At 31.7% G+C, this 14,730-nt stretch overlaps 2 protein-coding genes across 2 annotated transcripts; one reads left to right on the forward strand and one right to left on the reverse strand.

The window, feature by feature from the left end:
• The first annotated feature begins 270 nt into the window (after nt 1–270).
• On the forward strand, nt 271–4,627 carry LOC140831097 (probable protein phosphatase 2C 59). The gene is made up of 9 exons (XM_073194872.1): nt 271–386; nt 796–1,118; nt 2,010–2,137; nt 2,745–2,843; nt 2,941–3,099; nt 3,384–3,470; nt 3,566–3,657; nt 3,862–3,936; nt 4,183–4,627. The coding sequence occupies exons 2-9, from the start codon at nt 1,036–1,038 to the stop codon at nt 4,339–4,341; spliced, it is 882 nt and encodes a 293-aa protein (XP_073050973.1). The 5' UTR covers nt 271–386; nt 796–1,035; the 3' UTR covers nt 4,342–4,627.
• A 3,751-nt stretch (nt 4,628–8,378) lies between these two features.
• LOC140831098 (ubiquitin-NEDD8-like protein RUB2) lies at nt 8,379–9,846 on the reverse strand. The gene is made up of 3 exons (XM_073194873.1): nt 9,677–9,846; nt 9,007–9,266; nt 8,379–8,674 (listed from the first exon to the last, which is right to left on the reverse strand). Exons 1-3 carry the CDS (start codon nt 9,767–9,769, stop codon nt 8,569–8,571), a joined length of 459 nt encoding a protein of 152 aa, XP_073050974.1. The 5' UTR covers nt 9,770–9,846; the 3' UTR covers nt 8,379–8,568.
• Nucleotides 9,847–14,730: the final 4,884 nt, after the last annotated feature.

The raw sequence follows: 14,730 nt of genomic DNA on the forward strand, positions 1-14,730 counted from the left end.
TAAAAATTTATGTGAGACAGTTTCACAGGTCGTATTTTATGAGACAGATATCTTATTTGGGTCACCATGAAAAAGTATTACTTTTTATGCTAAAAATATTATTTTTTATTGTGAAAATCAGTAAAGTTGACTTGTCTCACATATAAAAAATTTGTGAAAATTTGTGACTCACAGAGATATTAATAACTTTACACAATTGGATAGGTGGAAATGGTATTAATAATTTTTTCTTTATTAGTTAGACAATAGACATGTCCCAATATTTTCATTTTATTACAAGATCGCCCCTTTTTTTTGGGTCTTGACTTTTCTCATTTTCCCTTCTATCTTTTATGTTATTCTTCTCTATCATCATGGTTTTCTTCTCCAACTCCTGCCTCTTCCAGGTCCTCTGCTAAATCTGTATACAAATACATTCAAAATATAGCATTCTATTTATGATACATCGTTTTCATGTATTCATTTTCTGTCTTTTTATACCCGTTCGAAAATGATATTAAGTGATCAAGAAGTTTATTGAACCGTATTTCATTTCTGCGGCCCAGAAATATGTATGTAGAAGGAAAAGATAATTCTTTTTATGGTTTCGATGTATCATAACAGATACACATGCACACGAGCAAATATTATTCGTCTTTTTTAGATTCTTTAGCCTTGCAATTTGATTTGTGGGTTAAATGTGGGAGTTTCTTCATTTTTATGCTTCATAATATGTCTGCAGATTCTTATAAATCTACTCATGAATATCAAGTTTGATGGGATATGTTTCATTTATCTTTTTATTTTGGTTGGCAGGTTGAATTTTGAAATCCTATTTTGGAATTGAATACACCTCACATGCTGTGATCGTGTGACTTCTTCGTTTGTGCTCTTCTTTACACGAATTTGCTAAGAAAAATCCCATGTTGGGTTGTCTAGATTTGTTAGCCACAGATATAATAGGAAAAAGTTAGGTGATTTTCTCATTGGATTTGGGGAGATAAAAAATAAAAGCCATAAAGGAAAATTAAAGTTCTAAAGGTAAAGATTCGTTATATGGGTTATCTGAATTCTCTGTTGCCACAATCAACAAGCCAAGTCCATGTGGGTGATGCCCCGGTCAGTGGCGGCGGCCTCAGGTTATTATATTCTTGACTTAGTCGTTCTATTTATCGTTCTTGATATTTCTTGCCAAAGCCCTAATCAACAGTTATTGGTTAGTATTTTACCCCAAAATACTTGTTAGTTTGGCTGATCTGAATTGGACCCTGCAACTGCATGTGCGTGTGTGCATAGTATTCATTTAATAATTTGCATGATCTTGTGTTAAAATTGAACTTGCAGTTGGGCTTTGTATGGAGTATGAATGTCATGGAGGTGGTAAAATTTTATTTGCCTTTTTGTCGATGGCTTGTGTGTCAATCTTTATTTTGGTAGGTCAAAAGTTGTCGGTGGCTTTGTTTGGTGATGTCTTGCGCGGTTTACTTTGATTTGTTGTTTTGAAAATCTTAGTCTAGTTGCTGTCGGGTCGGCTGAGATTTGGGGTTTGTTTTCACATGTCAAGAGAATTTTGATCATTGAGTTTTCGAGCATGCGTCATGAGGCAGCATTTAATTGCTTACGTCTGCTAACGGAAACTCCTACGTGGGCTATGTTAGTCAATGTGCGTGTGTGGATACCGTTGAGATCACCTTGTCTGCTAAGTAAAAAACTTAACTAATTTGTCGTATTTGACATAGTATCATCGTTTCTTTATAAATTGTCCGTCCTTTTTGTTATTAGGAATTTGATAGCGTAAATCTAAACAAGGAAAATAATCATGTTATTTATAACTGTTTAAATTGGTATAATATTGTGATTCTAGTTTTCAAGCATTATGATTTATTCATTCAAATTTTTCTTTTTAATTTCTCAAATTTGTTCATTATTGAAGTTTGGAGTTTCGAGGAAATCAGAGATATGCCCATTATGCAATAAGAAAAGGTTATGCAAACTGCTGTGTAACTTTGATGTACTGTACCTTCTTGCAGTCACAATGGAAAATTTAGCTATGGATACTCGAGTTTTCCAGGTAAAAGATCTTCAATGGAGGATTTTTACGAGACAAGGATTGATGGTGTGGAGGGAGAGGTGGTTGGTCTCTTTGGAGTGTTTGATGGTCTCTTTCTCTCGCTCTCTCTCACACACACTACACACTAGGCATTGGCTCATATATGCTGCTCTGTGCATTGGTGAAAGTTTTGGGAAAAGAACCCATTCTTTCATCCGTGGTTTGTAACACCCATATATTCGTCCTCGAATTCAATATTTTTAAGCTTTCACGGAGTATGGATATGGTTGGATGTGATTTCTCCTTTTTATCAAGTAGAAGATTCATGGTCTAGCCCCAATAAATGGCAAATTGTTATATGCAACAGCTATCAAAAACTTCATTTTTTTCATAAGGAAAATATTATTATAATTGGTTGAAGGATGCATAAAATGAGTTTGCTATAGAGTTTACTCAGAACAAAGCTTCACTAATTATTAATTCAGTAAAATTTATACATCTATGGTATGAAGTTACAGACAAATTTCTTCCGGTCTCTCATTTACTACCATATGACTTGATGGTAATTCCATAGGTTACGGGTTAGCATGAACAGTTGCCGTCTGATTTGCATCATGTCAAATTTTTTTGAAATTTTCATGATTTATCTTTGCTGTTGAGAGAGAGTAGGTTTGGAGCCATTATTTACGTATGTACCCGTTTTCTTGTTATTTAGGTCATGGGGGAGCTCGAGCTGCGGAATATGTCAAGCAAAACCTTTTTAGCAATTTGATCAGGCACCCAAAGTTTATTTCTGACACCAAATCTGCCATAGGTATGTGATTGTATTGTCACCATGGTTATGGCTTAGCGCTCTATAAGCCATTTTTTACTCGCTCTAACCTCATTTTTGGGTATGTTTCCTTTTTCAGCTGATGCATACTGTCACACAGACTCGGAATTCCTGAAATCAGAAAACAATCAGAATAGGGATGCTGGGTCGACTGCTTCCACTGCAATCCTTGTCGGTGACCGTTTGTTGGTGGCAAATGTTGGGGATTCGAGGGCTGTTATTTCCAGGGGTGGCAAGGGTAAGAGAACAAGCATTATCTATCAATCTATTTGCGATGAACTGAAACAAACTCAATTTTCCCCACATAATTTTCTTTTTTGTTTTCTTTGGGGGAAACTAAAAACTTATTTACGTCAGTACCGGGTTTAACAAGACCTGCAATCAGGAGCCATAAATGTATTGAACAATAAGATATGTCATACCGTGGGATCTGATTAGCCATAGATCATCTTATTCGTCAGTCCAAGATATTCTGCGGAGTATATCGTATGATCTGATTAAATTTTTATTTGTACCTTGCAGCCATTGCTGTCTCTCGAGATCACAAACCAGACCAAACAGATGAGAGACAGCGAATTGAAGATGCCGGAGGTTTTGTGATGTGGGCAGGTAAAGAAAGATGGCCATGTTCTGTTTGTCCGAGCTTTCTGCAGAATGACGTGTCATTTTCTTTTGCCTTTCCTTTCTTTGGGTATTGCCTGCAGGAACTTGGAGAGTTGGAGGAGTGCTTGCTGTGTCTCGTGCATTTGGTGATAGACTGTTGAAGCAGTATGTGGTTGCTGATCCAGAAATTAGGGTATGGTGTAAGAATTTCGGTAAAAAAAAATGTATACATATAGGAGAAAATCGACACTGTTGAAGCAGTATGTAGCCATTTCTTGAGAATTTTTAGCAGATTATAATATGTTGATAAGAAATTTGAAATAAATTCTGCCTATATGAGAAGCTGCAAACGAAATCCAACATCTAACCAACAATATCATTGTTTGAATTTCCACAGGAGGAAAAAGTTGATGACACCCTTGAGTTCCTTATCCTCGCTAGCGATGGACTTTGGGATGTAGTAACGAACGAGGTGACGCATCTGTACATAAATTTTGATTCTTGAATCCAGGGACAGGCCCTAGTATTTCAGATTTGACAGTGGAAAACTTGTATTTTTAGAAGAAAAAAAAAACTCAAATTTTGATATATTTAGGGGAGTGGTTTGATTACCGTAACTTGCTCCCTTCTGCATCCATGCATCTATTTGATGTCCTCACCTTGATTTAGGCACAAGTACACATTCAACTTTTTTCCTATGTAACATATTTTTTCTCAGGAAGCCGTTTCTATGACTAAACCAATCCAAGAACCTGAAGAAGCAGCGAAACTGCTGATGAAGGAAGCATATCAGAGAGGCAGCGCAGATAACATAACCATTGTTGTGGTCCGGTTTCTTGCTAACCAGCCCGAACCCTCGAATAGTAACTCTGGTTAAAGGTGGATATATCTCTGGCATGGTTTGTTTCAACATCTTTAATCTGGTTCCATACTTTATGGAGGAGGGGGGACATAGCTCATACCCAACATATATATATATAGGAAGTTGTACTTTACTCGAGTTTAGAAACAACATAGGCCCCAGTCTGGCTGAGATCTCTTTATTTAAGAAGTGATTTAGACCTGAAGAACGTGCGACTTTAGAGTGACTCGTAATAATATTTGCTTGTAATATTTTTAGAGCCTTTGGTATGTATATTTATTTGAAGATCTTTTTGCCACAATTTGCAGATTGTTGGAGATTGTGCTCTCTTTCTTCTGTATCTTTCTTTTACTATCAATATGACCCACAGTAAATTAAGCATGTAACAAAAACAGTCATGGTTTAAAGTATTAAAATATGAGATATAATATTTGGTCTAGATGGTTTTATAAACAATTAATTGAGTCTTTTGTTATTTTTCAAGTATTATGGCTGACTCAAAATTAATTGTGTGACTCTATGGTTGTATTGACATTTTTTGTGATACTCTCATGTTGTTAATGTCATATCATGCGTTAGAATAATCAATTTTCTCTAATTGATAACTAGAATTTAGTGTGCTAGAAATATCCAATAGTTAAGTGATTATAGAGTTTGAGAACTATCCAATGGTTAAGTGATTGCTGGTGGTGTGTTAAAAATGTCTATATATATATATATATATAGTTAGTGTGCTCCATTTAAATAAATTGTGGTTTGGACGTTGTTAAAATTAATTATTCCATTAATTTCTTTTTATTGTTTTTCATTTATGATTGATATATTTTTTTCTTATTTGAGAGTCATTATATCAAAAAGTCTAGAAGCAGATTGAAAAATACGTTGTATGGAAAAATTAACATATCTAAATTATAGTCATGATGGTTTTTTTTATGTGTTTTGATGTATTTAAATTGATAAATACTAATAAACAAGATGTTATTCTAAACATTATCTAAATTTATAAGCATATTTCAAACGTTAGTCACTCACATACAGCATAGGCATGCATTTATCTAATATAATCTAATCTAATCTAATATAATCTAATAATATTATAAATATATGAGTTTGAATTATGAGTTTACTATTTTACTCTTTCATTTATTTTATAATTTGTTATGTTCACGATGTTTTTTAAGTCATTTTCTATGGTAGTTTAATATAATCATTAATAGTGTATTTATTAATTTGATTTTAATTCAATCAAGATAATTATTAATTTGATTTTACTTTTAAATTTAATTTAATTATATGTTACACTACTAACATCTATTTTACTTTTATAAATATATGATTTTCATTTGTAAACTTATTATTTTACCATTTTGTTTGTTTTATAATTTTTCATTTCATGATGTTCTTTAAATTGTTTTCTACGTTAGTTTAATATGATTATAAATAGAGTACTTAGTTAAGATATTTATTATTTTAATTTTATTTTTAAATTTAATTACTTTAATTATACAGTGACATCAAATTCGTAGAAAATACTATAATAATGTTATAAATTAAAAAATTGTTAATATTCCGAATATTAAGGTAATAATGAGAAGACGGATGTAGATGAGTAAGGTTGAATAAAATTAAATTATTAATAAATATTAACATCATATAAAAAAATCTTTTTCTCATTTAAAATAGAGATATTTTTAGACTACTTATGTATCAACATGCATACATGATTGAGAGAAAATGTTTGTATGTAAGTGATTTCAATGCAAATATTTAAGCATTTAATCAATTTCGATATATAATGCTAAAAATATACCCTTAAATAATATATTATATATTAATAATATCTATTAAATATATGACTTACAATTGCGAGCTTACTATTTTACCTTTTTTGTTTTACAATTCGTCGTATTCATGATGTTATTTAAGTCATTTTTTATGTTAGTTTAAAATGATCATTAATAGTGTACTTAACTCAATCAAAATAATTATTATTTTAATTTAATTTTAATATCTTAAATTTATACATTGCAGTCAAATTCATGAAATGATAGATAATGGGAAGACGAATGGAGATGAGACATATTGAATAAAAATAAATTATTAATAAATATTAAGTTCATATAAAACTTCTTTCTCCCATTTAGAATTGAGATATTTTTAGACTCTTTATGTGTCAATTGAGATACGTGATTGAGAGAAATGTTTGTATGTAACTGATTTCAAACACTGTTTTTAAGCCATTTGGACAAATTTTTTATATATGCTGCTAAAAAAATATTACTAAATAATATGATTCATTTGATCAATTAGTGTTCTTGTAATTATATGAGTTTTTTTACTCTAGCGTTAACATGTTTTATTGTTATATGTCATTTGGTGTTGATTATGTTATATGGATGTCATATAAAATGTTAATATTTCTCAAAGAATAAAATCGTTTTTCAAAAAGAAAATATTCTTCATACAGAAAAAGAAATACATGAAAAACAAAGTTTACACAATTCTCATTCTATTTCTAATAGTATGAGAATAATTTTAAAGCTTTGTGGATACAATAGATCAATTTTGTGAATTTTTAGTAAATTGAGACATTGAGCCAGTTGCACTTTATTTCATCCAATATCATCTCGATATATTCTGATGTGGCTAAGAGGTCGGTTTTGTCTCTTTTTTAGTTAAAGTGGCTAATCAGCTAATTCATAATATATAAGATGGTAGCATTGAAAACTCCTCACCAAATACATTCACTTAGCCAAATAGTGAAATACAAATATAATTCTACAACATTTCATCATATTAATTTTGACTATCATAAATGCTCATGAAATTTAAAAAGTTGTATTATTAGATGAGATATTAAATAAAACAAATACTTTTATATATATTTGAATGATATCTATCATCTCTTATGCATATCTTAATTATGTTATTCTTGTCTTTTCTCAAAATTTTTAAAATACAATAATTAATTTTGTATATCGTTGTATAAGATATAAAATATTCTAAACAAAATGTAAACTCGATAGAAGAAAATTTGTTTTGTTTCAATGAATAATATAATATTATGTTCTATACACAACAAATGAGATTGAAACTATGTTATCCTCATAATATGATGAATGCAATCATTGTTCTGAAGCTTCTAAAAAAATAACTAATGAGATGAATTTCCTGAATTGCGTCAAATTAAATGAGGGCACAGTTCTAACATATAGTAATTTGAATAGATTTTTAAGTATTATTTTTCACAGTGATTGAGAAATAATTGTTAATAATTTATTAACCTTATAGCTATATTTTAATAATATTAATATTAAATATATAAAATTGATATTATAAATATCACGATGTTTGAAAAAATTACAATAACATTCATTGGTTATGTTGTTGAAGGATATATATGTTATACATACTTTTACTCACAAGTGAAAACTTATTACGACTAAAATAATTTTTTTCTTAAGAGTTACAGTTAATGATGGTCATAAACTGAAAAATCATTCAACAAAAAAAATAAAAAGTCAAAATATAAGATTATCGGATAAAACAATGTAGAAAACCAAAAAAATGTTGTGATAGAGAAGCAAACCACAAGCATGTCAGATCCCCGATGAGAATTCTAAATAACATAATAAGTGTTAAAGATAATTATATACTTGTTGAGTATACCAAAATGGTCATACGCATATTATAAAAACTACGACAAAGAGTTGTTGAATTGTCAAAGTCAACAAAGAAGCAAGTTGAAAAATGTGTCATGTAAATAAGATAACTTTCCGATTCATATACAGTCTATGATCATGATTTTTTTTTTGTTTGTTTTGTTTCGATTGATAAATGTTGTTAGCTATATTTTAATTCATTTAAATATTATCAAAATTTCATTAATATATTTTCAACAGTTTAGCTGCTCACATGCAATGCAACACGTGCGTGCACTTTTCTAGTATATATGTGTGTGTGTGTGTTTGTGTCTATTTCACAGATGTAAAAACGCAGAAATTATTCTCAAGGCTCCAGCAAGAAGTGAAGAATTACGGAACACGTTGTGGTGATGGCCAAAACCCATAAATTGATATACAACAATCAATCAAATTTGAGGATTCAAAGATGAGATTTTACACGATTCAAAATTGTACAAGAACACAAGGCAAGAAGACAATACATATAGGAGATACGGTAAACATCAAATTTAAGTAGTTCATTGCAAATTGTTCGAGAAACCCAAGTAGCTGTCTAAAGTCAACCACCCCTCAAAGCAAGAACAAGATGAAGAACAGAGCCACCCTCGATGTTGTAATCCTTGGCAGTTTTGTCGTCTGCAAGCTGCTTGCCAGCATATATAAGCCTAAAGGAAAACATGGCAGATTCATCATGTTCGCAATGATAATTGGAGAATACCTGTTTTATATATGAATTTTATTTCTCCAATATTTGAGGCTATAATTCTGCAGCTAAAGAATTTGAGATAACTAGGAGTTTGAAACTATTAAAATAAGTGGAGATTTATATTGTGAATTTGAACTTTTGTTACCCACAAGTACTTCCTTCCAAATGCTAAAAAGATTTGGTCATTGGTACTGAAAATTTGATTGGTATGGCATAAAACATCCCAACATCAGTGAGAAAATAAACCAAGCTTACAATAACACAAGATCAATCAAAGAAAACAACGCAAACCTTTGTTGCACAGGAGGAATTCCCTCTTTCTCCTCAACTCGTTCCTTAATCCGGTCAATGGTGTCAGTAGGCTCAATGTCAATTTCAATTTCCTTTCCAGTAAGGGTCTTGACTTTTATCATTGTTCCTCCCCTAAGTCTCAAAACAAGGTGAAGAGTTGATTCTTTCTGGATATTGTAATCTGCCAAGGTCCTGCCATCTTCCAACTGTTTACCCGCAAAAATGAGCCTCTGTTGGTCTGGAGGTATGCCTTCCTTGTCCTAGGACCAGTAATTCACATGTTCGTTTAGTAGTAGAATACTATGCAAGATTCATCCTTGATCATGGCATATATTAGCAACTGAACAAGATTCATCCTTGATCATGGCATATATTAGCAACTGAACAAACGATCATTCAAGCTGCTCTAAAAAATACACAATTCAACGCAAACTAATCATCACATAAACGTAACAACAAATTGCTAGAATCCAACCCATTCATTCAATATCATCAGCGGCCACAAAAAAGGAAAACAAAAAGAACATACTCAACCAACAAGCTGAGCAGAAGCAGAAACGACCCAAACAATCATAATTGGATAAAAACACTCAAATAAAAACAAAATGATGATCGAGACAAAAGGGGAAAAATTGACTGCAGCAATTCATAATTAGGAAAACTGTCGGACCTGAATCTTGGCCTTGACGTTGTCGATTGTGTCACTGCTTTCGACCTCGAGAGTTATGGTTTTCCCAGTTAGGGTTTTAACAAAGATCTGCATCTTGAATTCAAGCCCTTTCAGATTGTTGAACTTGAACACACTCTGAAAATGGAATCTGTATTATCAGATTGCCAGGACCAATTCGGGTCTATCACTTTATATAATGTGTTGTTCTTTGCGGGTCTGATTTGTCGCAATTGGGCCAACCCGAAAATGGACCCTACACATTATTCTCCAATCTTCATATCTATCTTCTACTTAAAATTAAATGCCACAATGGAAAATTAATTTAAATATTATTAAATTTGGCACCAAATAATTTAAATTATATTATCTTATAAGTATTTAATCTTTGCAAGTTTTTACTCAAATGTATATGTTTATCAAGTTCTAGTTTATAAATCAAATCGGTAAAGCACGACTTGGAGAAAATTTGATAACCATCGGTCCATGTAAACGTATTATTTTTATGTTAAAAATACTACTTTTCATGATAGATATAGATTGGATTGACACGTCTCACTGTATGTATAGTATAAAAATATATGTGTTGATTAGCTCTTGCTAACATGATGCTTTTTATATTATTTTAAATTTTCATAATCTCGTTCTTACGACTCATGTAGAGCGGAAGAATCTTTATTTGTGAGACAATTTAGTTTTACTTATACTTACCATAAAAAATAGTATATTTTTGTGGGTGGCCCAAATAGAATATATATATATATATATATATATATATATATATATATATATATATATATATATCACAAAATTAACATCTGTGATACTGTCTCACGTGAGTTTTTGTGATTTACTTTCATGGACCCAAATTTTGGTCCATCTTTATATTTTTTTTTTATATTCATAAATTATTTTTATACCCCTAATAATCTACTTTAAAGCAATAAATATCTGATTGGAATTGGCTAAGGTTCGTTGATGCGATCATAATTGACATGAGACTTTCTATTCATTGGGAAATTAAGTAGGATTGTGTCGTATAGAATAGATGATTAAGGTTCGACCAATTTTATGTGTAATCTACGAGATTTATGTGTGGTAAAATCCCTGTTGATCATTGTTCCAACTTAATACTTGTTCAATTTTGATTTGGCTTTATTCATTTCTCACAAAATTATTTAATCATATGAGTGGGTCTCATGTGAGACCGTCTCACGGATCTTAATCTGTGAGACGGGTCAACCCGACCCATATTCACAATAAAAAGTAATACTCTTAACATAAAAAATAATGGCAAAAACTTGTGTGAGACGGTCTCACGGGTCATATTTGTGAGACAGATCTTTTATTTCGATCACCCTTTAAAAAGTATTACTTTTTATGCTAAGAGTATTACTTTTTATTGTGAATATGAGTAGGGTTGATCTGTCTCACAGATTATGATCTGTGAGACGGTCTCACATGAGACTCACTCAAAAATAATACATTTTCATGGATAACCCAAATAAGAGATTCGTCTCCCAAATACAACTCGTGAGATCGTCTCACACAAGTTTTTGTCTAATCATATTGTCCTTTACTGATTTGGTCCGGTTTTATTTTGGAACAGGTTAGAATTAATCATAAGATAAACATGAAATTATGTGTTTCGTTTCTCTTTTCTGGATTAAATTATTTTTATAAGAATCTGCTCAAATAATTTGTAGTTTGTTTCATTGGATATTAACGTTTTGAACTCCGACTTGACAGGTGAAAGTCCCTAGCATCTTTGAGCATTATGACGAATCAATTTTAGAAATTAGGGGGACTGATAATTAGTGTTGGTATACATATAAGTAGGGCTTTTTTGAGATAGATTAACTCAATTCATATTTACAATAAAAATTAATATTTGTATCATAAAAATTAAAACTTTTGACATAAAAAATAATATTTTAATGGCAGCTCAAATAAAAAAATCCATCTAACAAAATTGACTCTTACCCTCTCACAGGAGTTTGTATATAAACAATTGTGTACCTACAATATATCAGGCATAAAGTTAGAATTTTTTTTTAGTATTATTGGGCATTTATTTTGGTTTTCATGAGATTCCTTACATTGAATTTATTCAAAATTCAGATAAGATGCTATCTATTTATTTTATTGTTAATTATATGTTGAAGGTGAGATTAATCCATGAACCCCACGATGATTCCTTATATAATTTTAAAATAGCAAAATAGAATTTTGAAAAGACAGAAAATCTACATATACTGATTCACAATATGCACGATGAAAGGTGTGGATCACCGTCGAGCAAATCCAAGAATTAATGTTGGAGTCGAACTATATGAAAAGTGTGAGTCTTATGTGAGATCGTCTCACGGATCTTAATCTGTGAGACGGATCAACCCTATCTATATTCATAATAAAAAGTAATATTATTAACATAAAAAGTAATACTTTTTCATGGACGACTCAAATCCAAAACAAACGTCATTTTCTCCTTGGTCATGGATGGCAAATGCTTCAACAAGGCCTTGTCCATCTCGATTCTAGAATTCAAACAATTCTTAAAATATATATTGCTAAAATAAAGTAAAGAGTAAAATTTGAGATAAAAGACAAGAACAACATGCAAGTGAGATATGAGAGCTCGGACCCCTCATAACTTACGTTTTAAACATAATACAAATAGTCACTGGTTATTTAGAAGAAAAAAATATTAATATTGGCAATATAAACACAGATAAGAAAGAAAATGAAGTGAAAAACATTTGCCACAATGATTTATACGCAAATTCCATATCTCCAATAGTAGAACATCCATTAATGATAACATTATATGGGGTCAATAAATAATATAGGATCCAATTTAAATTTAATTAAATAAAAGGGATTTTGACTTTTTTAAATCGAAAAAAGGGAGTGAACTTTGTTAATTAGATGAGATCATTTATTAGTTCATTAATTAATTAGTTATATATATTTTATTTTTAAAAAATATTTTTTTATTGATATCGGCGATTTCATGTTTCATTTAGATATTCTTCCCAGCAAAATAATCGATTCAGGTTTCAGTTATTTTTGTGTTCCTGACGTAAAAAATCATTTGAAAATTTGAAGATTTGCCGGAGAAGTAAGTATATATTCCAATGTTACAACTTGTTTCAATTTATTTCTGGTTGTTTTTGCTAGAATTTTTGTGAATGGAGTTAATGTAAGTACTACGTTGTGTGAGTCGAGCAGATGGATGAAGTGTGATAGTGTGGGTCGAGCACGATGATCGGTGTGTGTTGGTGAGCGTCATCTCTCGACCCACATATAGGTGTGGGTCGAGATCATGCAGTGTGGGTCGCGAGGTGCACACACCTCGACCCACTCGACCCACAGTGGGCCGAGTTTTGTGCACCTCGACCCACATGTGGTGTGGAAAGTGAAGAGCGGGTCGAGGTGCACACACTCGTGTGTGGGTGGAGTTATGTGTCGGTTGAGTGATGTGTGGGTTGAGCAATTCATGGGTCGAGTAATGTGTATATGTTGCAATTGATGGGTAGAGTGATTTGTAGCACCTAAACACTCATCATTTTCATATAGCATATTTTTTAAAATAAATAATATTGTCTATAATATAATATTCTCATCTATATTTCGTAGGTTATGCCAACCGTTATTTTCATTGAGTACAATGGCGAATGGGAAATTAAAGAAGACATATTTAAATGGTGTTCATGGCCGAGTGGTAAGTGGGCAGAGATTCCTTTGGATTCTGATATTTGTTCTGATCTGGAATATATAGAAAGTGAGATATACAGAATTATGAATCTAGTTGACACACAAAAATTGAAATTAAGTTATCTTCCAGATGTGAAGCATTGCAATATTCGTCCAATTTATATCGAAGATGATAATGATTTGAAAGCATACTTATATTTTGGATGTGCAAAAGAAAGACCGGTTCTTCATGTCGATTTGAACTCAATGTTGTTTCTCTTGATATCGTTGAAAGTGAAAATATCATGTCACCGGATTTTAATATGACTCATTTGGATGATGAGCGTGTCGATGATGAAATAAATCTGTATGATCATTATTTTGATAGAACTTTTGTCTCAAATGACCATTGTATCAATAATGATGTATTAGAAGATATAAATACTTCAACTGAAAATATGGAAGAGAATGATGTGAGAAACACAGAAAATGACGGGGAGGATATAGATGAAGTGCATGTGGATGATAATGATGTCAACATCCACCACATCAGTGTAGCTCATGATACTGACACTCATGTTCAAGCTAACAATGATACATATTCATTTACCGATGGTTCAAGCTTATTTATTGGTCAAAGATTTTCAAGCAAGACCGAAATAAAGAAAGTGCTATCCAAAATTGCTTTGGGCTCGTCTTTTGAGTTTGAAAGTGTCAAATCTTCTCAAAATATCTATTCGGTTCGTTGTATGAATAAAGGTTGCAGCTGGAGAATTTGGACTTCAAAATACGAGAACTCAACAGATTTTGTGATTCGTACATACTGCAACACACACAATTGTGACTTGACTGGAATGCGTAGAAGACATCGACAAGCCAGCTCATCTGTCGTTTGTGATATGTTGGTAGAGAACTTTGGAGGACAACAGAAAACACCTCAACCAAAATCTATCATGACAATGATGCGGAACAAGGGGGTTGACATTACCTATTACAAAGCCTTGAAAGGCAAATAACTTGCTCATGATATCTTCAGAGGTGATCCTGAAAGAAGTTTTGGTCTTCTACCTTCATATTTGAAAATGGTTGAGAGAATGAACCCTTGTAGTATCATAGATTTAGTAGTAGATGAGAATAATAGATTCAAGTATTTATTTTTAGCATATGGCGCATGTGCAAGATGATATAGATGCATGAGAAAAGTCGTATCTATTGATGGTATATGGTTGAAAGGAAAGTACGACGGTACTTTACTTTTGGCCTCAGCACAAGATGGAGATTTTCATCAATATCCTTTGGCTTGGGCTGTTGTTGATGTAGAATCCATTGCCTCATGGAGTTGGTTTTTGACGAAGCTCTTG

The sequence above is a fragment of the Primulina eburnea genome, chromosome 4, assembly GCF_022965805.1.
Source record: "Primulina eburnea isolate SZY01 chromosome 4, ASM2296580v1, whole genome shotgun sequence".
NCBI lineage: Eukaryota > Viridiplantae > Streptophyta > Magnoliopsida > Lamiales > Gesneriaceae > Primulina > Primulina eburnea.

Bases quoted from the DNA above. Each gene is read 5' to 3' on its own strand.
- LOC140831097 (XM_073194872.1), top strand. From the start codon at position 1,036: ATGGGTTATCTGAATTCTCTGTTGCCACAATCAACAAGCCAAGTCCAT. The intron at 1,119-2,009 runs GTTATTATATTC...ACCTTCTTGCAG, and splicing joins GTCAGTGGCGGCGGCCTCAG to TCACAATGGAAAATTTAGCT. The intron at 3,658-3,861 runs GTATGGTGTAAG...GAATTTCCACAG, and splicing joins TTGCTGATCCAGAAATTAGG to GAGGAAAAAGTTGATGACAC.
- LOC140831098 (XM_073194873.1), bottom strand. From the start codon at position 9,769: ATGCAGATCTTTGTTAAAACCCTAACTGGGAAAACCATAACTCTCGAG. The intron at 9,267-9,676 runs GTCCGACAGTTT...TACTGGTCCTAG, and splicing joins ACGTCAAGGCCAAGATTCAG to GACAAGGAAGGCATACCTCC. The intron at 8,675-9,006 runs GTTTGCGTTGTT...GTTTTCCTTTAG, and splicing joins ATTCCTCCTGTGCAACAAAG to GCTTATATATGCTGGCAAGC.